General features: G+C 39.2%; 1 protein-coding gene across 1 annotated transcript in view; it reads left to right on the top strand.

Annotated features, from left to right (window-relative positions):
• Positions 1 to 2328: 2328 nt before the first annotated feature.
• man1a1 (mannosidase, alpha, class 1A, member 1) overlaps positions 2329 to 19750 on the top strand; it is a 95948-nt gene continuing 78526 nt past the window's right edge. The window contains exon 1 of the mRNA XM_043219282.1: positions 2329 to 3061. Coding sequence (XP_043075217.1) covers positions 2555 to 3061 — 507 coding nt within the window. The 5' untranslated portion in view covers positions 2329 to 2554. The remainder of the gene's footprint in view (positions 3062 to 19750) is intronic.

The raw sequence follows: 19750 nt of genomic DNA, 5'->3' as shown, positions 1-19750 counted from the left end.
CCCTGCACGACACCTGCTGTTTTCGACAAAACCTTCCTCATTTTGCATCTAACCAATCTAACCAGCTGAGAATACAGCAAAGCCATGCTTTTGTCTAATTGTCCAGTAGTTAAAGTAGCTAATACGTTTTTTTAAAACAAGACAAGCAACTCTGCATAAAGTATAAAGACTTACTGCACTGGCAGATTTTTATTTTTTTTTTTTTTTAGGCTATATAACCAAGTTAATAACAAGTAAAAAAAAAAAGACTGTCAGTGCAGCGAGACGAAATACATTCATATTCATGATACATATGAAAACAAGTCTTAATATCTTATGCAATGTTGGTTCTCAAGTAAATGCAAGTTGTTTTGGGGATTTTTTTAGATATTTTGCTGAAAAACAAGTAAACATGACTAATTAAAAACTCATTAAGACCGAGAGTGTTGACATAACACAAACAGAGCTTGGATTTTCTCAGTGTTTTACTGGCTAGCCTACGGTTTTTAGTGAATCTGATTCGTTGTAATAGTTAACACCAATAGATGGCGAAAAGAGAGCGTGTACAATCGTCTTGTTGATTCAGCCAATGCGTCAGACGCAGATTCGTTCAGGAACATTTTTTCGAATCATGCATTCAACTCATTCGTTGAGTTTTTTCAATCTAAATTGCCCAAAATGCCCAGGATTTGGCTTTGTTTTCTCATTGTTTAGCACAGCAACATGCAGGCATTGCGACAGATTGACCGATAGTGGTGTGCGAGAAGGAGGCATCTACAGAAAACGGTGAAAGCGATGCAAAGGCATGTACATATTATGCATTAGGGCTATACAGGGCAAGTCAGAAATAAAGCGAAACCTGGACATTTTAGGCGATTTATCAAACTCGGGTCACTCGCGACGTGTCTGGCAAATCATTTCTCTAATAAAATTAGGACGAATTATTTCTGTACGCCAAAACGCGCATCTGCGGTTCCTTTGCCGGCGTCAATCATTTTTAAAAAGATTTTTGTTTAAATACCTCAAGTAAGGTTGAACCAGCATTAAAAAGCAACAAAAGCAGGAGTTTTCAGGAAAAGTAGGCTGCTTGTAGAGAAACAGATTTGGCTATCAATCATAAAAAAAGAACATATGGATAAAGTGAATCTGTTGCACTGGATCTCTGACAAAGTCGCTATAGCAGACAGTCACTACAAAGACAACAGCTGCGCGCCCCACCACCGCTCATATTTTACTGGCAGATGAACTCACTGACTTAAAACAATGAGCTCGCCATCAAACCTCACGATACACCGAAAAACACAACGCATGCTCGAGCTTTCCAGATGCGAGGAGCGAGGCGTCCTACTGTTAAGAAAGCGAAAACTCTCAAAGCGGTTTTTCAGCTTTTGGCCCTCATATCTTCATGCATGAAGCAGCTGTCTCCCGTTCTCGGTCTTCTTGATAAAGAACAATGCTACCGCCGGCGCTTCGTAAAACAGAGTCAGGGCTGAACGATCGCTGTCTGACTTTGTGTTTATTTTGTAATCGAGTTCCAGGAAATCCTCGGTTGTAGTCAATTCTGGCCTCGCTTTACGCATGTGCCGTTTATAGCTAAACCTGCGCTCGTCCTCTGCCATGTATAGGATACTTTAAAATAAATTCCTTTTAACTTAAGGAATACTTACTTTTTGACCTTCGTGTAACTCTAAATCTAAGAACGTTTTGTGAATGTGTTTTTTGTATTTTCTCACTAATTCATTTCACTCAAGGTCTGTGGATTAGTATTGTGTCCTATATTTTCTTCCACTTTATTTCTTAACCCTAGTCATATATATATTTTAAAACAAGACAGATTTACTAGAAAAGCAACTCTGCATAAAATATAAAGACTTACTGTACTGGCATATTTTTAGGCTACATAATAACACGTTAATAACACGTATCACAAAAATACTGTCAGTGCAGCGAGACGAAATACATTCATATTCATGATACATATGAAAACAAGTCTTAATATCTTATGCAATGTTGGTTCTCAAGTAAATGCAAGTTGTTTTTAGATATTGTGCGGAAAAACAAGCAAACATGACTCCGGCTGGTCGTTCAAACCGGTTAAAATGCTAATCAATTGCTAAATGGCTATTTATAATAATTACAGTTTGAACTACAAATAAAACAAATAAGCCTTTCATGCCCACGCCACCACGATCCCAATCCCAGTCCATAACCAATTAAGTTTGAACAAGACATCACGCCGCTGTACTTTAAATCCGGAAGACACGCCCACAACGAACTTGTGCACCGGCGGCGGAACGCGATTGGCCGAGGCGCGCTGTCAATCACGGATCTCTGCCATTCCTTCCGTTCCGCCAACGAGACTTTACACAGATGTGTTTCAGGCGTGATCAGTTGAGGCGGCAGGACTCCGTTCGCGCAGCGGGATCAACTTCTTTCGGAGGATCTACCGTCTCCTCTTCGGACGCGCCGAGTTCAATGTAACAGGTATCGTGAGCGGCGCGGGTCAAGGTGATCGGGGAGTTACTTTGTGGCAGAATTGAACACGTTTAGACGGGGTTTTTAAACGCAGAAGAAAATGCCTGTAGCTTCTCTCCTGCCTTTCACGGCCACTCCGAATAGGAAGTCCGCCAGCCCGACCTCCTTCAGGCTCACGGAGAAATTCATCTTGCTTTTGGTGTTCAGCGCCTTCATCACCCTGTGTTTCGGGGCTATCTTCTTCTTGCCGGATTCCTCAAAGCTGCTCAGCGGAGTTTTCTTCCGCTCGTCGTCGGTGGAGGCAGAGACGCGCGCAGGTACGGTCAGCGACACCAGCACCGGCGCGGGCAAGGATGAGAAGATCCTGGCCAAGATCAAGAAAGACCACGAAAAGGCGCTGATCGAGGCCAAGGACACCCTACAGAAGCGGCCGGACGAGATCAAGCGGGACATCAACAGCGACAAGGCGAAACTTGCGCAGAGCGGACCGGAGAACGGGGCGAAAGCTGACAGCTTGCCGTTCGTGCAGTACGCGCGGCCGCCCGGATCAACAGGGCGCGAGCCCGCCGATCCCGACGTTAAAGCGAAAAGAGCCAAGATTAAAGAGGTATAGTGTGTGGTTTTTTTTCATTACACCTCCCCTGACCCTCCCCTCGGTTTGCGCAGATATCGTGAAGAACTCAACTTTCCCCCGTCGCGCGTGAACTTAACGAAACCAAGTGCTGCTGTTAGTTGAGTGGACGTGAGGCGCCCGTTTCGGGGAAGCGTTTCCCCGTAGTTGAGAAACCTGTATGGTCTGACAGCTCGGTTTGACGAGAAACCCGTGTCTCCCGTCGACGAACTGGTCTCGCTCGTTGTGTCCTTCACCGAAAGTTTGTTCAGAGAGCAGTAGTCTCTTTTTTTCCCTCAGTATTTCAGTCAGTATTTATTCCCGGTTGGCGGCATTTAGTCAGTATCCCCCTCAAGTCAGTTTGCGCTGTATATCAAAAACAATGGCTTATTTATTTTTTTCTGTATTGCAGTATTTTAGACCGTTTTTTACCAAGCATAAAACTCTATTCCCCTCTCTTTTGTTCACAGTGCTCATATCCATTAGCATTTCTCATCTATTCCCTGTTTATAAGTATTTTAGCTTGCATTTACGTTTTTTTTTTGGTTAAGTCAGCAGTCCCTATTTAGTCAATATTTATATTAGCATTCCTGTATGTGTTTCGCTTTCTGTTCCCTAAATGTCAGACCGTTCAGTCATAACCCAGCTTGAGGTTTTTACGTGAGGAGAGCAAGCTTTTTGTTTACATGTAAACTAGAAAAATTATATCTCAAGTCCGAGGTGCGTCACCACTATCCTGTTCTTGATGCACATAATAGCAAGCCAAAACCTATTTAGCTTATGACGACTAGCAGTTACAGGGGCTCAGTAATTTATGCTTGAGAGTTAATGTGTAATATTGGCAAAAAAAATGTAATTGTTCAGCTATTTTTATTGCATGTGAGCAAAAGCATCACTGGTTATATTCTATATTTCATCAGTGATGCTGATGAAAAATGGTGTACCCTTTAAAACCAACTAGCTATTTTTGTTGTTGTTGTACGTTTAGCAGGTTGATGAGGTTGAGTCGAGCTCATCCCAATGTCTTGGTTGAGGCGACCTGTTAAAGCGTTAACTACGAGCTTGTCGAGGAACGTAAACAAGGCTGTCGTTTCTCGTTTCTGTCAGGACGGAGCGTTTAGAGCATGTCAAGCCGGTCTAATAATCCCCCCCCCCCGGTACGAGTCAAACGTAGACTTCACATCAGCTTGATTAAATTAAATTCGCTATTGATTGAGACTCGGTTATTCCCATCTGAATCAGGCAAGTCCGGAGTAAAGATGCAGATGAAAACCGACAGCACGGTAAAGCTTTAAAATCGCCTTTCAGCTGGTATTGACCTTGCGTCCTTGCTTCTTCTTCTTCTTTTTTTTGGCTGGTTTCTGGAATTCCTCCTAGTTTATCCTCCACAATGAGTCACGACTTTTCAGTTTCAGTTATTTGCATAAGGAAATGGTGTCTGCGCTCCTACGGTGTCCTTCGCATTTACGTTGTGTCACTTTGCAACGCCAGTTCGTGAGCTCTGAGTTTTTGGTTTGAAGCTTGAGTTTGTTCAAACATGTCCCGCTTTGTTGAGGGGACTAACAGTGGAGGACCTGTTGCTCCTCAGAGTTGGATGAGTATCGTTGCCAGGATTAAACCGTTATAAAGTTAAGCACATTTTAGACTCCACGTTCCTCGCCCAGACTATCGGTGTTCCTGCGTATCTGACAAGTCCCTCGCCTCTCCTGCTTAATGCAGCGGCTCGGCATGGGAACGGTGATAATTCACCCCTGAATGGCAGGATTTCATCCATTGATCGCCGGCACCGACGGAAACAAACAGTCACAGCTGGACCCTGTGGGGTCTCGCTTGTCAGACGTGGCTGTGGGCGCTCTGTCTCGCCCCGCCAGACACTCTGACCTTTGAGGAGCTGAACTGCCTCAGAAAATAAATTGATCTCAAGGTTATGAAGTAAAAATGGCTGTGTGATATTCTTTTTCTTTTCCTCTTGCTTTTATGACTGAAAGCTGGAAGCTCCTAAAAACGGATAGGTCACGGTGACATTTAGCGGGCTGTTTTTCGACGCGTTTCATGTGCTTTTTAATGTTTTCATACATGATACAAATGCATGTTTACTTGATTGACAATAATGTTGATTGACAAATGATAATCAAAGATTAATCATTACTGATATATAAATATTTAATGAGTGATTATTGATAAATATGTGACTACTTAAGTATTAGTGTTAGTGTATATGTGTGTGTGTATGTATGTGTGTATATATACATGCAGATACACTATTGTTTAAAAGTTTGGGATCAGTGAGATCTATTTTACAGAAATGATTTATTTATTCTAAAAGGATGCTTTATTTGATTAAAAGTGTCAACACAGATCTGTCTATTTAATATCAGTGCTTTTAAAAAAAAAAAAAAAAAATATTGATTAATCAAACAATCTTGGAAAACGATATCTTTGTATCCACACAAATAACACACAAACACTTTTACCATTAATAATAATAATAATTATAGGAGATGAAGCACCAAATAAGCATATTGGAAAGATTTAAAAAATGTAATTTTTATTTATTTATTTTTTTTAAAGGCTCATATGCCAATGAAGACTGGAGTAATGATGCTGAAAATTCAATTTTGGCATCCCGGGAATACATTATCTTTTAAAAAGTGTGTGAGTTTATATTTTTATATATATATATATATATATATATATATATATATATATATATATATATATATATATATATATATATATATATATATATATATATATATATTTTTATTTATTTCACAATGTTACTGTTTTTTTTTTTTTTACTGTATTTTTGATCAAATAAGAGACTTTTTTTTTTTTTTTTTTTTTTTTTTTAAGCATCGACCCAAGACTTTAAACAATCGTGTGTGTGCTTAAAATGTCTCCTTTTTATTTAAATTGCTGTTCATAAACAATTATGTCATTAACATAAAATTATCAAAAGTCATTTAATCCGAAGCAAGGCTCGGCCATAATGTAATTAAAAAGTTTTGACTCCAAAACCGGTTCTTAAATATTCCCCTGCTCATGTCTCTTTAGCTATATTTAGAATCCGAATGCGATGTGTTTGCGTTGAGGGTGGCCATTATGCTTCAGTAACAGGGCTCTTTGTCATTGTACTTCTTTTGTATGTTTGTTTATGGCTTCTCTCCTACACCTGTAACGCTCGACCGCCGCAGGAAGTGCTCGCAGGACGCCCTTCTGGGCCCCGAGATCCTTTCATTCATTATAGATGACGGAGATCTCCGGTTTCTCAGACCTCGTTCCCCTCACCATTTTAATTATGCCCAATTCAAACTAACATGAGAAACTAGTTGAGGCCTTCACCGATTGTCAATGTTTGGGGCAACGTAGTAAAAATGTGCAGAAATGAAATTTCAAATGTGCGTATTGACATAGAGACGGCAGAGAGCGATGAATTCAGCCAGTGGGCTTTGTGAAAGAGTGAAAGGTTCGCACCAGTTATCTTTTACGTCAGAATATGCAATATACGTCTTGCACAGAATAACAAAACCCATTCATTTTCGGCGATGGCTTCCATTGCCTTTGCGAGACTGTGACCGCTGGCAACAGTATGCGGGCATGTAAACACATTTATTTGATTTAATCTTTGCACGCTACATTAACCGCACCAAACTACTGATTCTGCTGCGCTGTCACAGGCCATAATGCTTTGAAGTTTTACCATGTTGAGAAGCGTTACTTTAAGTGTGCGACGCTAACCGATCAAATAACGTAATTGTGGTAATATCTGTTAAAGTAGTTGCGACAGGGCAGCCAAGAAAGAGGCTACAAAAGTTTCAATGCCAGATAAAGTTTTAAAATACCTATATTAAGGCCGAAAAAGTAATTTATGTATCGCAGGTCGGGAGTTTCAATTATAAACAAGGCCAAAATGCGCCAAAGTTTGAAATGTCTGCGCTTCGACTAGATAAGCAGGATGAAAATATGCACCACGACGACCATATTACAATATAATCACAATAAAATAAACCATTATCAGCAGTTGATCACAAGCAATCACTTGACACACATATTCATTGATTGCAAGATTGTGGATCTCCATTCAACAGCACCGTATTTTTACTTTAAAAAACACAGTGTTCGTAATGAAATCATAGCATTTTAAAGTTTAATAATACCATTAGATCGAATATTAGGTAGAACGTTAGTTCAGCATTCCTCATTCAAGACCTTTTAAAAGTTGATACAGTGGTTAAGAAATTTGAGTTTGTTGTCGTTGGTATAATTAAGAATTTGACATGAATATCTTTTTATTAGTTAAAATGCTAACGATACTAAATTTTGGCTCTGGAAATTAGCAAGCATCTAATAGCCCTTGACTTTAGGTAAATAGATATGTCAGGTAGCTTTGAAAGTCCTGTAGTATTGTAATTGTTTCCGCGTAACCGTGACAATCATTTGAATGGGCTTTGAATATCACTGGCTATTTTTGGCTCTCGAGTTATTCAGCCCTTTTTCCGCGCAAGCATCTGAACACGCAACACGAAGAGCTTACAGCGTTTCTCTCATATCTCTGATGTTCTCTCCTTTTGGTCACAGCTTTTATTCCAGGTCTGTTTATTTTCCCTCTATCATATAGTGACTTTCCTCCCGAAAGCTGAAGTGCTTGGATGCTAAATAATTCAGCCGGGCTTCTTTTATTTTACTACTTGGATGAATAAGGCATGCTCTTAGAGGTGGAATCTGCTGATGGGGAGGAGAGCGAGATTGTTCCGTCTTTCGCAGCATTCCTGCGCCCTTTTACAACCGCTGCTGTGATCCGTGTAGGTTGTCTGGAGACCTAAGACATCTTTGGGTTATTCGGGTCAGTCTCGCTTTAGCCAGAAGCAGCCCGACTGACCTTAGGTACTGAGAAATGTAATGGATGCCCCCGAGCAATAACTCAGCTGCTGCAGGCATAGTTAGTCCCCAGCCAGATTTGCCTCTTTAATTTTTGGATGGAATATCTAGAACTCTGGATTATTGTTATATTTTGGTGTTTTAGGGTAAATGATAAATGGGGAATTCAACACGCAAGCTTCTTCAAAGGCTTTATATGTGATGTTGCTGGGATCCGTGATGGTTTGCATGCTCTCCTCTGATTAAAACGCTCGTGGAATGGTGAACCAGAGGGAGTTTCGGTTGGCGTTTTCGGCGAGCGTTGGGACATTCGTGCCGCAGTTGCGATTGCTTGGTTTTCCCGTAATTGAATACTCCAAAATCCAGAGTCCAATGCTGATTAGAAGAGCAGTAGACATCTGACCAGACGAGCATGCATCGATCAGGAGATGCATGAGAGCAGCGAATCAATAAGATCAATAATAAGTTGAACCCGAAAATAATCAACAATACATTTTAGGGTCTTGGCGGTCCTTGCACGACGGATCTCTGTCAGCGAAAAACATGCTTTTCATGCATTTACTGTTTTATTCATAGCCGCTTAACTATAAATTGATTAGAACTTTAAATCAAATGCAACGCAAGTAGTAATGTTTAGTTTATTGCTTTATGGGACAATGGATTTGTGTCTCAGAAGTGAGAATGCAAGCGTGTTTGGGTTGTGGTTTTGTAACGCTTTAATCTGTTTCGCTGGCTTGAAACTAAAAATAAATGTGTTTGGGTGTGTGTGTGTGTTTTACAAACGGTCAAAAGTTTGAATGTTTTTGAAAAAAAAAAAGTTTCAAATGCTCACCAAAGATGCATTTTTCGCTGGTTTAAAAATAGTTACGCAGTTCTATTTTAATACAATAAATTCTTTTTTCCTGTTTCAGCTGCAGTGACTCAGTGTCACATGATTCTTTTTCATTTCCGTGTTCATTATCGCTCTTATTGTTGAAATATTCTTTTTCCGTGTTCTTTGATGAAGAAAAAGTTCAGAACGGACATCTCATATCATACTGTTACAGTGAATTGGTGGCTTATTTGTATTAATGTCACTTGTCTCTTAAATATATCTTGACTCACTATTTAATTGCTCCTCTGCTAAATACACGTATTAACTTTTGAACGGTAGTGTGTTTAACATTTTAAACGGCACTGTAAGAAAATCAAAAGTTGAGACAACTTAAAAACTTAAGGCAACCAGCTTTTTCTCACATAAACTGAAAAATTCAAGAAGTTGAGAATTTCTTTTGTATGCAAGCCAAGTTGTTCCTGTATTCCAGTGAAGAGGGGGACAATAATCATCTGCCCCAACCTTCACTTCCCCTCAATGATTTACAAACTCAAATTTAAAGCATCTCCGAAGCATGTCGGCTCTAATCCCCGTTTCCCGTCTTTGCTTCTTACAACAAATTTGAGTAGGTTTTATGATTGCACAATTCATTTTCATTGAACCATAAAGATCAAACGAACCAATAAAGTGCGGATCTATTAAGCAAGCCTTATTTGAAGCAGCGGCACTTAGGGAAAAGTCCGCTTTCTGATTTTACTACAATGTTTTGAGGCATTAATTTGATTTAAATATTTGTTCTTGGCGGTTTTATTACACTCGCTCGGTCTGTTAAACAAATAATGGATGTCACCGAGTCGTGTTCTGTATTGCCAGGCAGGGGAAAATTTATTATCCTTTCACAAAGTCTTCATTACTTTGCATCACGTCAGCTGGGGAGGTCAAATCTTGATGCCGTGTTTGCCAACATCAATAAAAAGGGCATGTCAATAGGTGTCATGGTGGGTTTTACGTTGCTCTTGTCTAAGAGCTGTTAAAAACGCTTAAATGAGCGCATAGTATTTATTACAGTATATAAGAGTCCATACCGTTTCAAAAGGTGTATTACTGTAAAACTGGTTGCTGTACAAAAAGAAAAAAAATCCTTTAGACGTGGCACAGCCTGTCATGTATCTTGCTGGTTTTTGCCGTGAAAGCCTGTGGATTTTATGAAACTTTTAGACTGTCTGCCCTCTTTTTTTTATCCCTGAAGCCAAAAGGATAAAGCAGAAAGATTGATTTTTTTTTTTTTTTTTTTCTTTCTTTCTTCTTCCCTTCACTGATTCTGAGAGGGTTTTCTTTTTGTGGGTCAGAGATCCTGAAAGCTGACCGCTACAGGTCTAGCTCGATTTTATGACAACACCATCAGGTTTAACAGTGGTGTAAATTTCAGACTTGAAATCGTAGCTCTGGTGCCTCCGGCTTATTTTGAAAAATGCAAGCACATTTTCCCCAGTTTAATTATAGGTGGTAACGGCTTCTCTCAGCTTTGCGTAGAGAATTGCGATCGAAACGTAATGTGCCTGTTTAATGCTTTGTGAATGTGGCTTAATGATGCCTGGTAGGGCATGCTCTCAGTCACGTGCGTTGTGTGCGTTTTAAGTAATCATACGTGTAAAAATGTTCTCGTCGTAGAGCAATTGCAAACTTTTATACTTGCCTCCCGCGGATCACATGGTGAATTTTGCAAGATCAGTTCAGGACGGTAGTAAAATGTCATTTAAAAAGCCATAAAAACATCATAAAACTAGCTCCCGTGACCACACTTTGAAGCCACAATATAGCTTTGTGTGAGGAACAGATATTTAAACTGGAAAATCGTAATTTCCGCCATTGCTATACTTGGCATGTTTATTAGAGAAGTCGCAATCAAACTTTCGAGTGAATTTTTTTTCAAAGAATCTCTTGATCCAGTACAAAAAAAAAAACGGTCTGAGAGATTCATTCATTATGAATCGGACTGCTCTGTCTTTTAACTTTTTGGTCCGTTTGTAACGCAAGGCTGTCATATGACACCAGAAGACTTGGAAAAAATGATGCTGGCCACTTTTATGGTGCATTTGCATGCGTTTTGGACCTTGAAAAGCTTCAGTATGCGTTCACTGTAATTGCATGAAAAGAGTGTCCAGAACATTATTCTGTTCGGAGAAGAGAGAGGTTTGAAAGCACATGCATGAGAGAGAAAAACACAAACACCGTTTCCTTTCCGACTGAAGCAGACTTTAAGTAAATATAGCACCAAGTAATTATTCAAGACAAGTACATGGTAATAAAGTGAGCTTGGAAAAAAAATGGCAAACAATAAAATAAAGATGCTAATTAAGTAAACGGTGCACTTGTTATTCTAGTAATCATTTAGAGATCGAGTATAATAGAGTTTAATCTGATGTTCAATAAAAGTACTTAAGCGCAATCTTATCTGTATAATTATTGGTTGTAAACCTGCCATTGTTGTGTTGGCACAAAAAATATTACATTCGTTGACCCTGTGCTTCTATCGCAATTACTTGCAAACACATGCGTTTGCTTTTCTTTCTGTTGATTTGTCTTTTAAGATAACGTTGTACGACTGGTCGACGCAGATGAGGTTGAAACTGCAGATATGATGGTAATAATCAGTAAGGATCAAAAACGTTAGTGGTCCGTAATGGTGATATGTTGCATTGCACAGCATCAGTTTTCCGCAAAGTAAAAAAAACGCAAAAAGTGTTTTGTGGTGACGCTGGTAATAATAAAGTAAAGAAAATGTAAAAGTCAGAATAATATACTTACCGCTGAGTCCTGTTTGCATCATATTTACAATGTGAGTGCAATTGTTTTAGTTTATTTAATAAAATTGCATTCAATTTCCAGAGGACTACTAAACATTCGAAATTGCTTTTATTTTTTTTCCGGCCTCAACTGTTTGATTTATTTTTTGGTCGGCGTATTCGTCATGTTAAACTGCATTTATACTCCGAGCTCTAATGCACAGATTCAATATTTAGATTTTATTTTCGTGCCTGTTTGCATTCACTTAAAGCGAACTTACCGTGTTTGTGTTAATGCACCACGACAGGCTTTCCGACCAAGAAATGCGTTTTTTTTTTTTTTCCGTTCCTCGCACTCAGCCGCATTAGAGAGTGTTCGACATCCCTAGACGCCACACTTCTTTTCAGACATAAATCTGTCCATTCATCCTACAATTTGAGAAAGCGTTTTATCGGAGCCCGTTGAATGGCTCGGCACCGTAGGAGGACGCACCTCGCGGCACGCCGTTGGCCGGCCGCCACGGCTCCACTCTCATTCGGAGAGCCGGGCAAATGGCCGTAACTTAACTCTGCCTCCCTGTTTTCTGCTGTGGGACTGGGTTGTCTCTGGAGAGTGGGTTTTGGCAGTGGATCAATGGCTCTGTGTGCCTGAGAGGGAGATAGAGAGCATGTGTGGTAGCGTGAGCCAGGCTAGCCGGAGCTCCTCTGCCAGAGAGGCACATGTCCACCCTCTTGAGCTGCACCTGTTCTCTGGCATGCCGACTGCAGGTGCTCCTCAGGCATTCGTGCATGGGTTATTGCGGTTTTACCGCTGAATTAGTTTTATTGTCTATCGCGGCGTCTGGTTCAGGTGTTTTGCTCATGCGCACAGGGGGTCGTTGACCTGCGGAGCTTCACTTGGCAGGCAGCGATTGGCCTTCGTCGCGCTGATAATGCGCTGAAGGTTTTTTTTTCACGGGCATGCGACCATAGCTTGCCATTTCACAGCACCGACCCCTAAACACTCAGTTTAACAGAGGAATATCTAGAGATCTGGCGTGGCGAGATCTGACTAGCTGGAAAGCAATCCCTCCTTTGTTTTGAGGGGAAAAAACTAAACGGTACAACCGAAACGCATCTCATCTCGCGTAATTGCTCAACCAGTTTTTGTGCCACAGAAAGATAACATTATTTACCTCAGAAAAGCCATTCAAAAAAAGTCCATAGTCTGTTAGTCCGCTCCAAAAAGTGAAGTTCTCCAACCTGATCTCTCAATATTTTGTTTAAATATGCAAATATGCACTTATAAGTACATTTTGTTTCCGGCAGAAATGAACAAAGGTGATAAAATACACCAAGCGAGATCCTCGGGTATGAATTTCGTTAAAAACGTGACTCGGGGTTTAAAGATGAGATTGGAAAACAAGCTGAAATGCTTGCATTTTTCTGTCACATTGGCTTTCGTTTATACTATCGAGAAGGTTTTATGTTATTTTAAATCGTCACAACTGCGGTGACGTACGTCTTGCAACAACATTCCCACAGATACATTTGTCCTGAGACTGTAACTTGCATGTATTATTTGTAACTGTAATTAATTTTTAAATGCATCTGCAATGAAAACAAGTTTTTATTATGACCATAATTTAAATGTTGTTCACATTTGAACATGAAACCATACAATACATAAAATGTATACATGTTAGTGTAACCTTTTCAATTCCAAATACATTGTTCCGTTAATTTTTCAGTTTTTTTTTTTTTTTGTAGTTGTGCATTTTTATGATTTAACACTTTCAATGTGTTAGAGGCTAACGTTTAATAATCTGTTCATTTGAGAACAGTGGTATATTCATAGTCTCTTGCATGAATGCTTTGCTTTGGATCCATTGGCTCATGTTTTTGGATGCATGTCATGTTTCATGACCTAAACTTCTGAGGTTTTGTTGTCAGACAGATGCATTATAGATCACAGACCGATTCGGTTCTGCTGTAGAATCTCCTAATGCGACTTTGATATTGTTGGGATCTCAATAACCTTTCATGCCCCGAGCGATCTGGAGGTCTTGGCTTAAATAAAGTAAGACTGCTGAGTTGTTTGAAGGGAGCGGTATTCCCTTGTGCTTGTCAGTGTGGAAGACGGACAATATTAAATCTAAAAAAATGTCTGCAGATCCTCTGTTACAGTGTGATGTGATGGATTCATTCAAGCCCTGCTGAAAATTTATGAGCTGTCCAGTAGTTTTTTTAATTTTGTTCAAAGAAAAAGTAACAGGAACAGGTCTTTTATTTTGACAGCGGTAAGAACGACGGTACATTAGTCCAGATGCACATTAAATAAAATTGAATACAAAAATCTTGAATACACTTTGAACTGTATATTTAATCAATTTACCAAAAATTTTCAGATCTTTATTTGAGGGAAGATACGAGTACAAATATACCAGATTACTGTTTTTTAGTTTAGATTAGATTTATTTTGAAAGGGTTTTCTTATTTTTATTTTATCATATTTTTATTGTATTTTATTTTATAAAAATTGTATAGTAGGAATCCAAAATTAAAAAGCTGCTAAAGCTTAAATGTTGTTGTTTTTTTGGGTTAGATTAGATTTATTTTGAAAGGGATTTCTTATTTTTGTTGTATCATATTTTTATTGTATTTTATTTGATAAAAATGCTATAGTAGGAATCCAAAATTAAAAAGCTGCTAAAGCTTAACTGTGTTTTTTTTTTTTTTTTTTCTTTCTTTCTTTCTTTTTTTTTTCTAGGTTTATTTATCGAGTTCAAATTCTGGATTTTTATCAATCCAAAAGCTGGATTATTATAAATGAATTTTGAAATTAATTATTTACTAAATGGTGTAAAGTCTGCATTTAGTTGCAGCAACTGTTATGCGTGTTACTGTTTCTAAATTAAATAGGTTTGTGGTATACAGCCGCTTTATGCTTTATTAGTTCACAATTTGCAGGTTGCCTGAATGACTAGTAGACTAACCTGGTTAGAAGGGTTTATCTGACCCTGAATATACTACACAACATGCCGTTTTATTCAGAAACCGATAGATGAAGAAGTTTTAACAGGCTGCAGGCTGACCATTGTTGCCCCATCCTTTGTTGTTTTTCCTTGAAGTGTCTATCTTTTTGAATGCCTACCAGAGCACAAACGTGTTTTACCGCAAGCATGTGATGTCTAGGTGGACTTGAGTCTTATCGTCACACCCTGTGACTGAATGACACATCAAGCTCCCGACTGCTTCAGCCTCTAGGCCTTGTCGCCGGTGAAGGCGGTTCATCTTCCGTCTCGGTGCAGCATGACTGTCATTTCAGAAACAGCCGTTATGCGAATGACTACATTTTCAGCTTGACACCTGTAGCCTGAGACGTTAGCGTAATTGCTTCCCCGCATGTTTGAGATCTGCCGCCGGAGCGGCGTTACTATTGCTGTTTTCTGTAGCGTTTCTGGTGCCGTAAGGGGAAGTGAAATTACGGGCGTGACTGTAAATCGAAACCGTCTCGGCTAATTACAGCATTGTGCCTGCGCTTCATCCGGAGGTTCAGCTTAGGGACGATCATTTTGTAAAATCTTAATTTTTTTTTAATTTTTTTTTAAAGAGCTTGTTTATGTGATTGAACCCTTAGTCAACATTTGCCTAATTTTCGTTTTATCCTTTCATCCAACATAAGCTGCAGCTGTAAAGGTCATCTGAGTAAGAGATAAAAAAGGAATTAAATCCTTTACTAATTTATTTATCATTAACATATTTTCTGAATAATTTAAAACTAAATAGGAATTAGCATTTTTTTTTTTTTTTTTTTTTGTGTTATTTTAAAACCACTTTACATTTTAAATAACATCGTTACTGTTGTAGCAGGAGTAATAATAACAATAATAATAAAATACTTTGCATTAATAATTATGCATTTAATTAATGGAAATTTTATATGGTATGACATGTTGATTTTGCCCATAAGTTATAGTTATTACATATTAAATGGGAATAATAATTAATATTTAGCTCACTGTGTTTAAATACATTTTATGCACACACACACACACACACACACACACACATGCGCATACAGGTACACATACACACACACACACACATTATGCACATACAGGTACACACACACATGCATGCACATTCATGCACACACACATACACAGAAAACATATACATGCAAGTATACAATTAAGGGTTTATAAATTTGCATTTTTGCCCTTTATTTTATATGGAAATATTTCAGAAATTGGCAGTATTTGCAGTGAATGAAATCTTTATTTTCAGGGAATCAATCCAAAGGCTGATTACGTTGAGCCTGACCCGCCAAGAGCGCAAGCAGCAAGCCAAGAGCGTTTTAGTGAGTGTGTTCGTGACGCAGACAAGAGGTGACGTGAAGTGCTTAAGCTACAGCACACCCTTTCACTTCGAACGGCTAATTAACTGATTACCGAACGCCTTTGTTGCCGAAACCGACTAATCGATGAGCTCAATCGATTTAAACTGAAGCCGATCGGTTGATCACGAGCATCTTGAAGTTATCCAGCTTCAAAACAGAACCCAGGAGTTTACGAAAACCACTGACGGGGTGCCAGTCACTCGGCGACCTCTTGTTTAGTGACCTGTCAAAGTCAGGCAGATAATGAGCGTTGAGTAGAGTCACACTGACTGCAGCAGGTTCTGACTCCTAATGGCTTCTCTGTGTTGATATTGAATGTTTGACATGTATTACGGGGCCGTGTTTCCATCTCTTCCTTCGGGCTGTGTGCAAACGTGCTAACCTGCGGCTTCCTGTTGCAGGCTGTCGTGTATAAAATGCGGTTTGGAGTGAGCGTTTGCATGAACGCGAGGCCGTGTCATCCCGTGTTTGTTTGTGCAACTGAACCTTTAGTCAACATTTGCCTAATTTCCATTCTGTTATTGCACCCGACGTAAGCTGCAGACATAAAGGTCATCTGTGTAAGAGATAACAAAAAAAAAAACAGATTCATCAACCACAATTATGCCTCCTTGGAGAGAAATCAGGTCTACCCAGTATAGAGAAAAATGCATTTACCTTTGTTAAGATTGGTTGTATTACAGCTGCCAGGATGATCTTGCGCAATTGGAATTTAATAACTGAAATTCAATAGATTGGAAAGATGAATACAGAATATTTTGAATATTACAGAAGTTTTGACTGTTGAACAATAAAAAGAGCTTAATAAAAAAAAAATTATATGTTAATATGTATGTGTGTGTATGTGTGTATGTGTACATATGTATATGTGTGTGTGTGTGTATGTATATATATGTGTGTGTGTATATATATATACAGTACACATATACACATACACAGACATATACACATATACATACACACACACACACACATATATGTGTATATATGTATATGTGTATATGTATGTATATATATGTATATGTATATGTATGTATATATATGTATATGTATATATGTGTATATATATGTATATGTATATATGTGTATATACGTATGTGTATGTATGTGTGTGTATATGTGTGTGTGTGTGTGTGTATGTATACATGCATGAATTCACATTCAAACGGTTCACCACACCTGCTCTGCTATCTTTCGCAAAAATGACGCAATGCATCTAAATAGATTATTTGTCGTCCAAGATCCAAGGACTTCGCACAGGCAGGAGACAGTTTGGTGTCGAAAAAGCATTTAAGTTTTAAAGACTCTTATCCCATCTTTCCTTCTGCGTGAACTCTCTGCTGCTGACTAGCTAGTTATAGACAGTCTTATCATATTTGCCTCGTCATGTTTTCACGAGGGCTCCCTACTGAATAGCGAATCTCCCCAGCGCTGCATATCCCCTCACCTCACTGGAAAATGAGTGATGATGTCCCCTCAGTGAAGGCCGATTGATAACGGCAGCACATTTCAGTAATTAACAGGGAGGATCTTTGGATTTCAAGTTCTACAGTTCAATTAAAGAATGTTATGACTAATGGCCGGTAAAAAAACTGAAAATTATTTTGAGGCTGCATTTTATATCGTTTGTTGTGGTTAATGATGCTAAAATACACAGCAAGAGCGAGAACACTAGGGGGGAAAAAGAAAAACAAGAGCGAGAGAGGAAAGCTAAGATGCACGAGAACATGCATCACAAGTTGATTGTGTGGTGTCAGGACTTCCCAGAGGAAACAGGGGTCGTCCGTTTATGGATGTGGGGAATAATGTAATTGTGATTTTACAGGCCTAGAAAGGTCATGGAAATATTTCCAAATCTTTGCCATGGAGCTTTTTTTCTCCCTAGCCGTTCTCGATTTTTGTCATTTAGTTTCATTCTTCTTTATAAAGAATGATTCGGAAAACATCAGATGGTTTTATCAGCAGTTTTATTATTATTATTATTATTTTTATTCCATTACCATTTACAGTTTAATTTCTATTCAAGTTTTTATATCTTAAAATACTCTAATGGTGAGCAGAAAGATACAGTGTTTACTGTATGAATGGGTCGTGAATGGCTTTTTTTATCGTTTCATAATGTTCTCTAAGGTCCTTTTTAATAAGATTTTTACATAAAAATATAGGCGTTGTCTGGAAAAGGCAGGTTTTTATTGCACGCCGTGTCATTTTTCAGCTTGGTTTTTTCATAAAAGCTGTTTTGAACTAACCAGAAGGTTTTGTATTTATAGTATATTGATGTTCTATTGATGGGATTTTTTTCCCTCAGTTCATTTAGGGTCTGTAAGGTTTTATTTGTGTATTCTGTTTAACCAAATTGAATGTGTCTCTGCTAAATAAGTCTTACATATTATTTTTTCGAGAAACCTAAAATAAAAAATTCAAATAGAAACTATATAAAGCAGCGTGATGTTTGTGGTTCAGGAAGGGAGGCCCTTGTAATGAAAGAATGGTGTTTTGCGGTCCACGTCGTTAAAAGAAGTTTGTGGAACCAATTTATCTCATAAATCATAAATGTTGTGTGCGTCAGTGCGTTTCCTGTACATCGCGGGCGGGCCTTTCTGTCGGTCGTTCACATCTCAGGCCTTGGGGTCAAGTAAACATTCTGCTTTTTTACAGGAAGTACCTTTTCACGGTTTTCTCGAAACGAGAAGCAGGCGCATTCCCTTTTCCGTTTCAGATCTAGCTCGTTTACCTCAATCGCACGGTCATGTTTCATATTCCTTTTCTCATTTACCAAGGTGTCGTTTTTCTTGGAAAACCCCGTCGCTCTCCCCTTCCTCCCTTCCTCTGCGACGCCTGCCGAGGCCACAAGTGGCACAGACCGGGAAAAAACATGCTTTAACGCAAAGTATAGAAGTACTGCATGGCGCGTCTATCCCGTAAACGCTGCGTATAGAGCCGGTCCGAAGGCCGTTTTGGAAAGCTCCACCGGTCGATGAACGCAGATTGATTTGGGTCGCCGAGCTGCCTCCGCCGTGCGTGGATTTCCAACGCGGCACCACCGGGGCAGTAAACAAGGAGTTGTAAATGAGAGTAAAGCCGCGTGCCTGCTGGGAACAGATTGCGCGTGTTGAGAGAAGGGATGAAGATCTTACCAGCGATAAGCTGCTGAAGAATCTGCGAGTGTGAGAAGGTTGGAGCGGGCGGACGAGGAGACAGACTCCGGCTCGTAATCCCAGTTCTCTCGGTAGCAGACACGCAAGCCCTCCGATACCCTCTCGTGTGTAATGAACTTACCACTACCTCTTCGGCAGATCTGAATAAATCGATTGATACGACGCTTTACAAGGCTGCTTGTTTTGCTTTAGTCTAATGAGTTATCAGGGAATGTTGCATCCGATGTAGAGGATATATTTGCTCAAACTAATTTTTCAAGCGCCGGCTTGATGCCCAGGTGGGCCTGATTAGATTTTTATGCTAAATGGGGTTTACCTGACGTGCTCGCCGGTTTTGATTGTGCAGACGTTTGAGGAAGACAGATGCCTTGTTGTCAGGTTGTGTAATGAAAAGACATCCATCTTAATGGCAACCGCACTTTGACGAACTCCTGAGAAGATTTCGGCTGTTTAGTGGGGATGCCATTTACATTGAAATAATTACATTTATGTTTTCATTGATATATATTTAAAGCAGATATATACATAAAATTTGGCTATTATGGAACTAAGCCTCCAGTGTGTGCAATAATCTTAATAACAATAATCTGATTATCTTAATTGCCTTAAAACGAATCGTTCAGACGGCCGATTCATTCAAGAATGAAGCAAATGCCTGTCCGTATA

This window comes from Puntigrus tetrazona, chromosome 20 (genome assembly GCF_018831695.1).
Source record: "Puntigrus tetrazona isolate hp1 chromosome 20, ASM1883169v1, whole genome shotgun sequence".
In the NCBI taxonomy this organism is placed as follows: domain Eukaryota; kingdom Metazoa; phylum Chordata; class Actinopteri; order Cypriniformes; family Cyprinidae; genus Puntigrus; species Puntigrus tetrazona.
The sequence above is the reverse complement of the archived record's forward strand: the minus strand, read 5'-3'. Positions and strand labels throughout refer to the sequence as shown.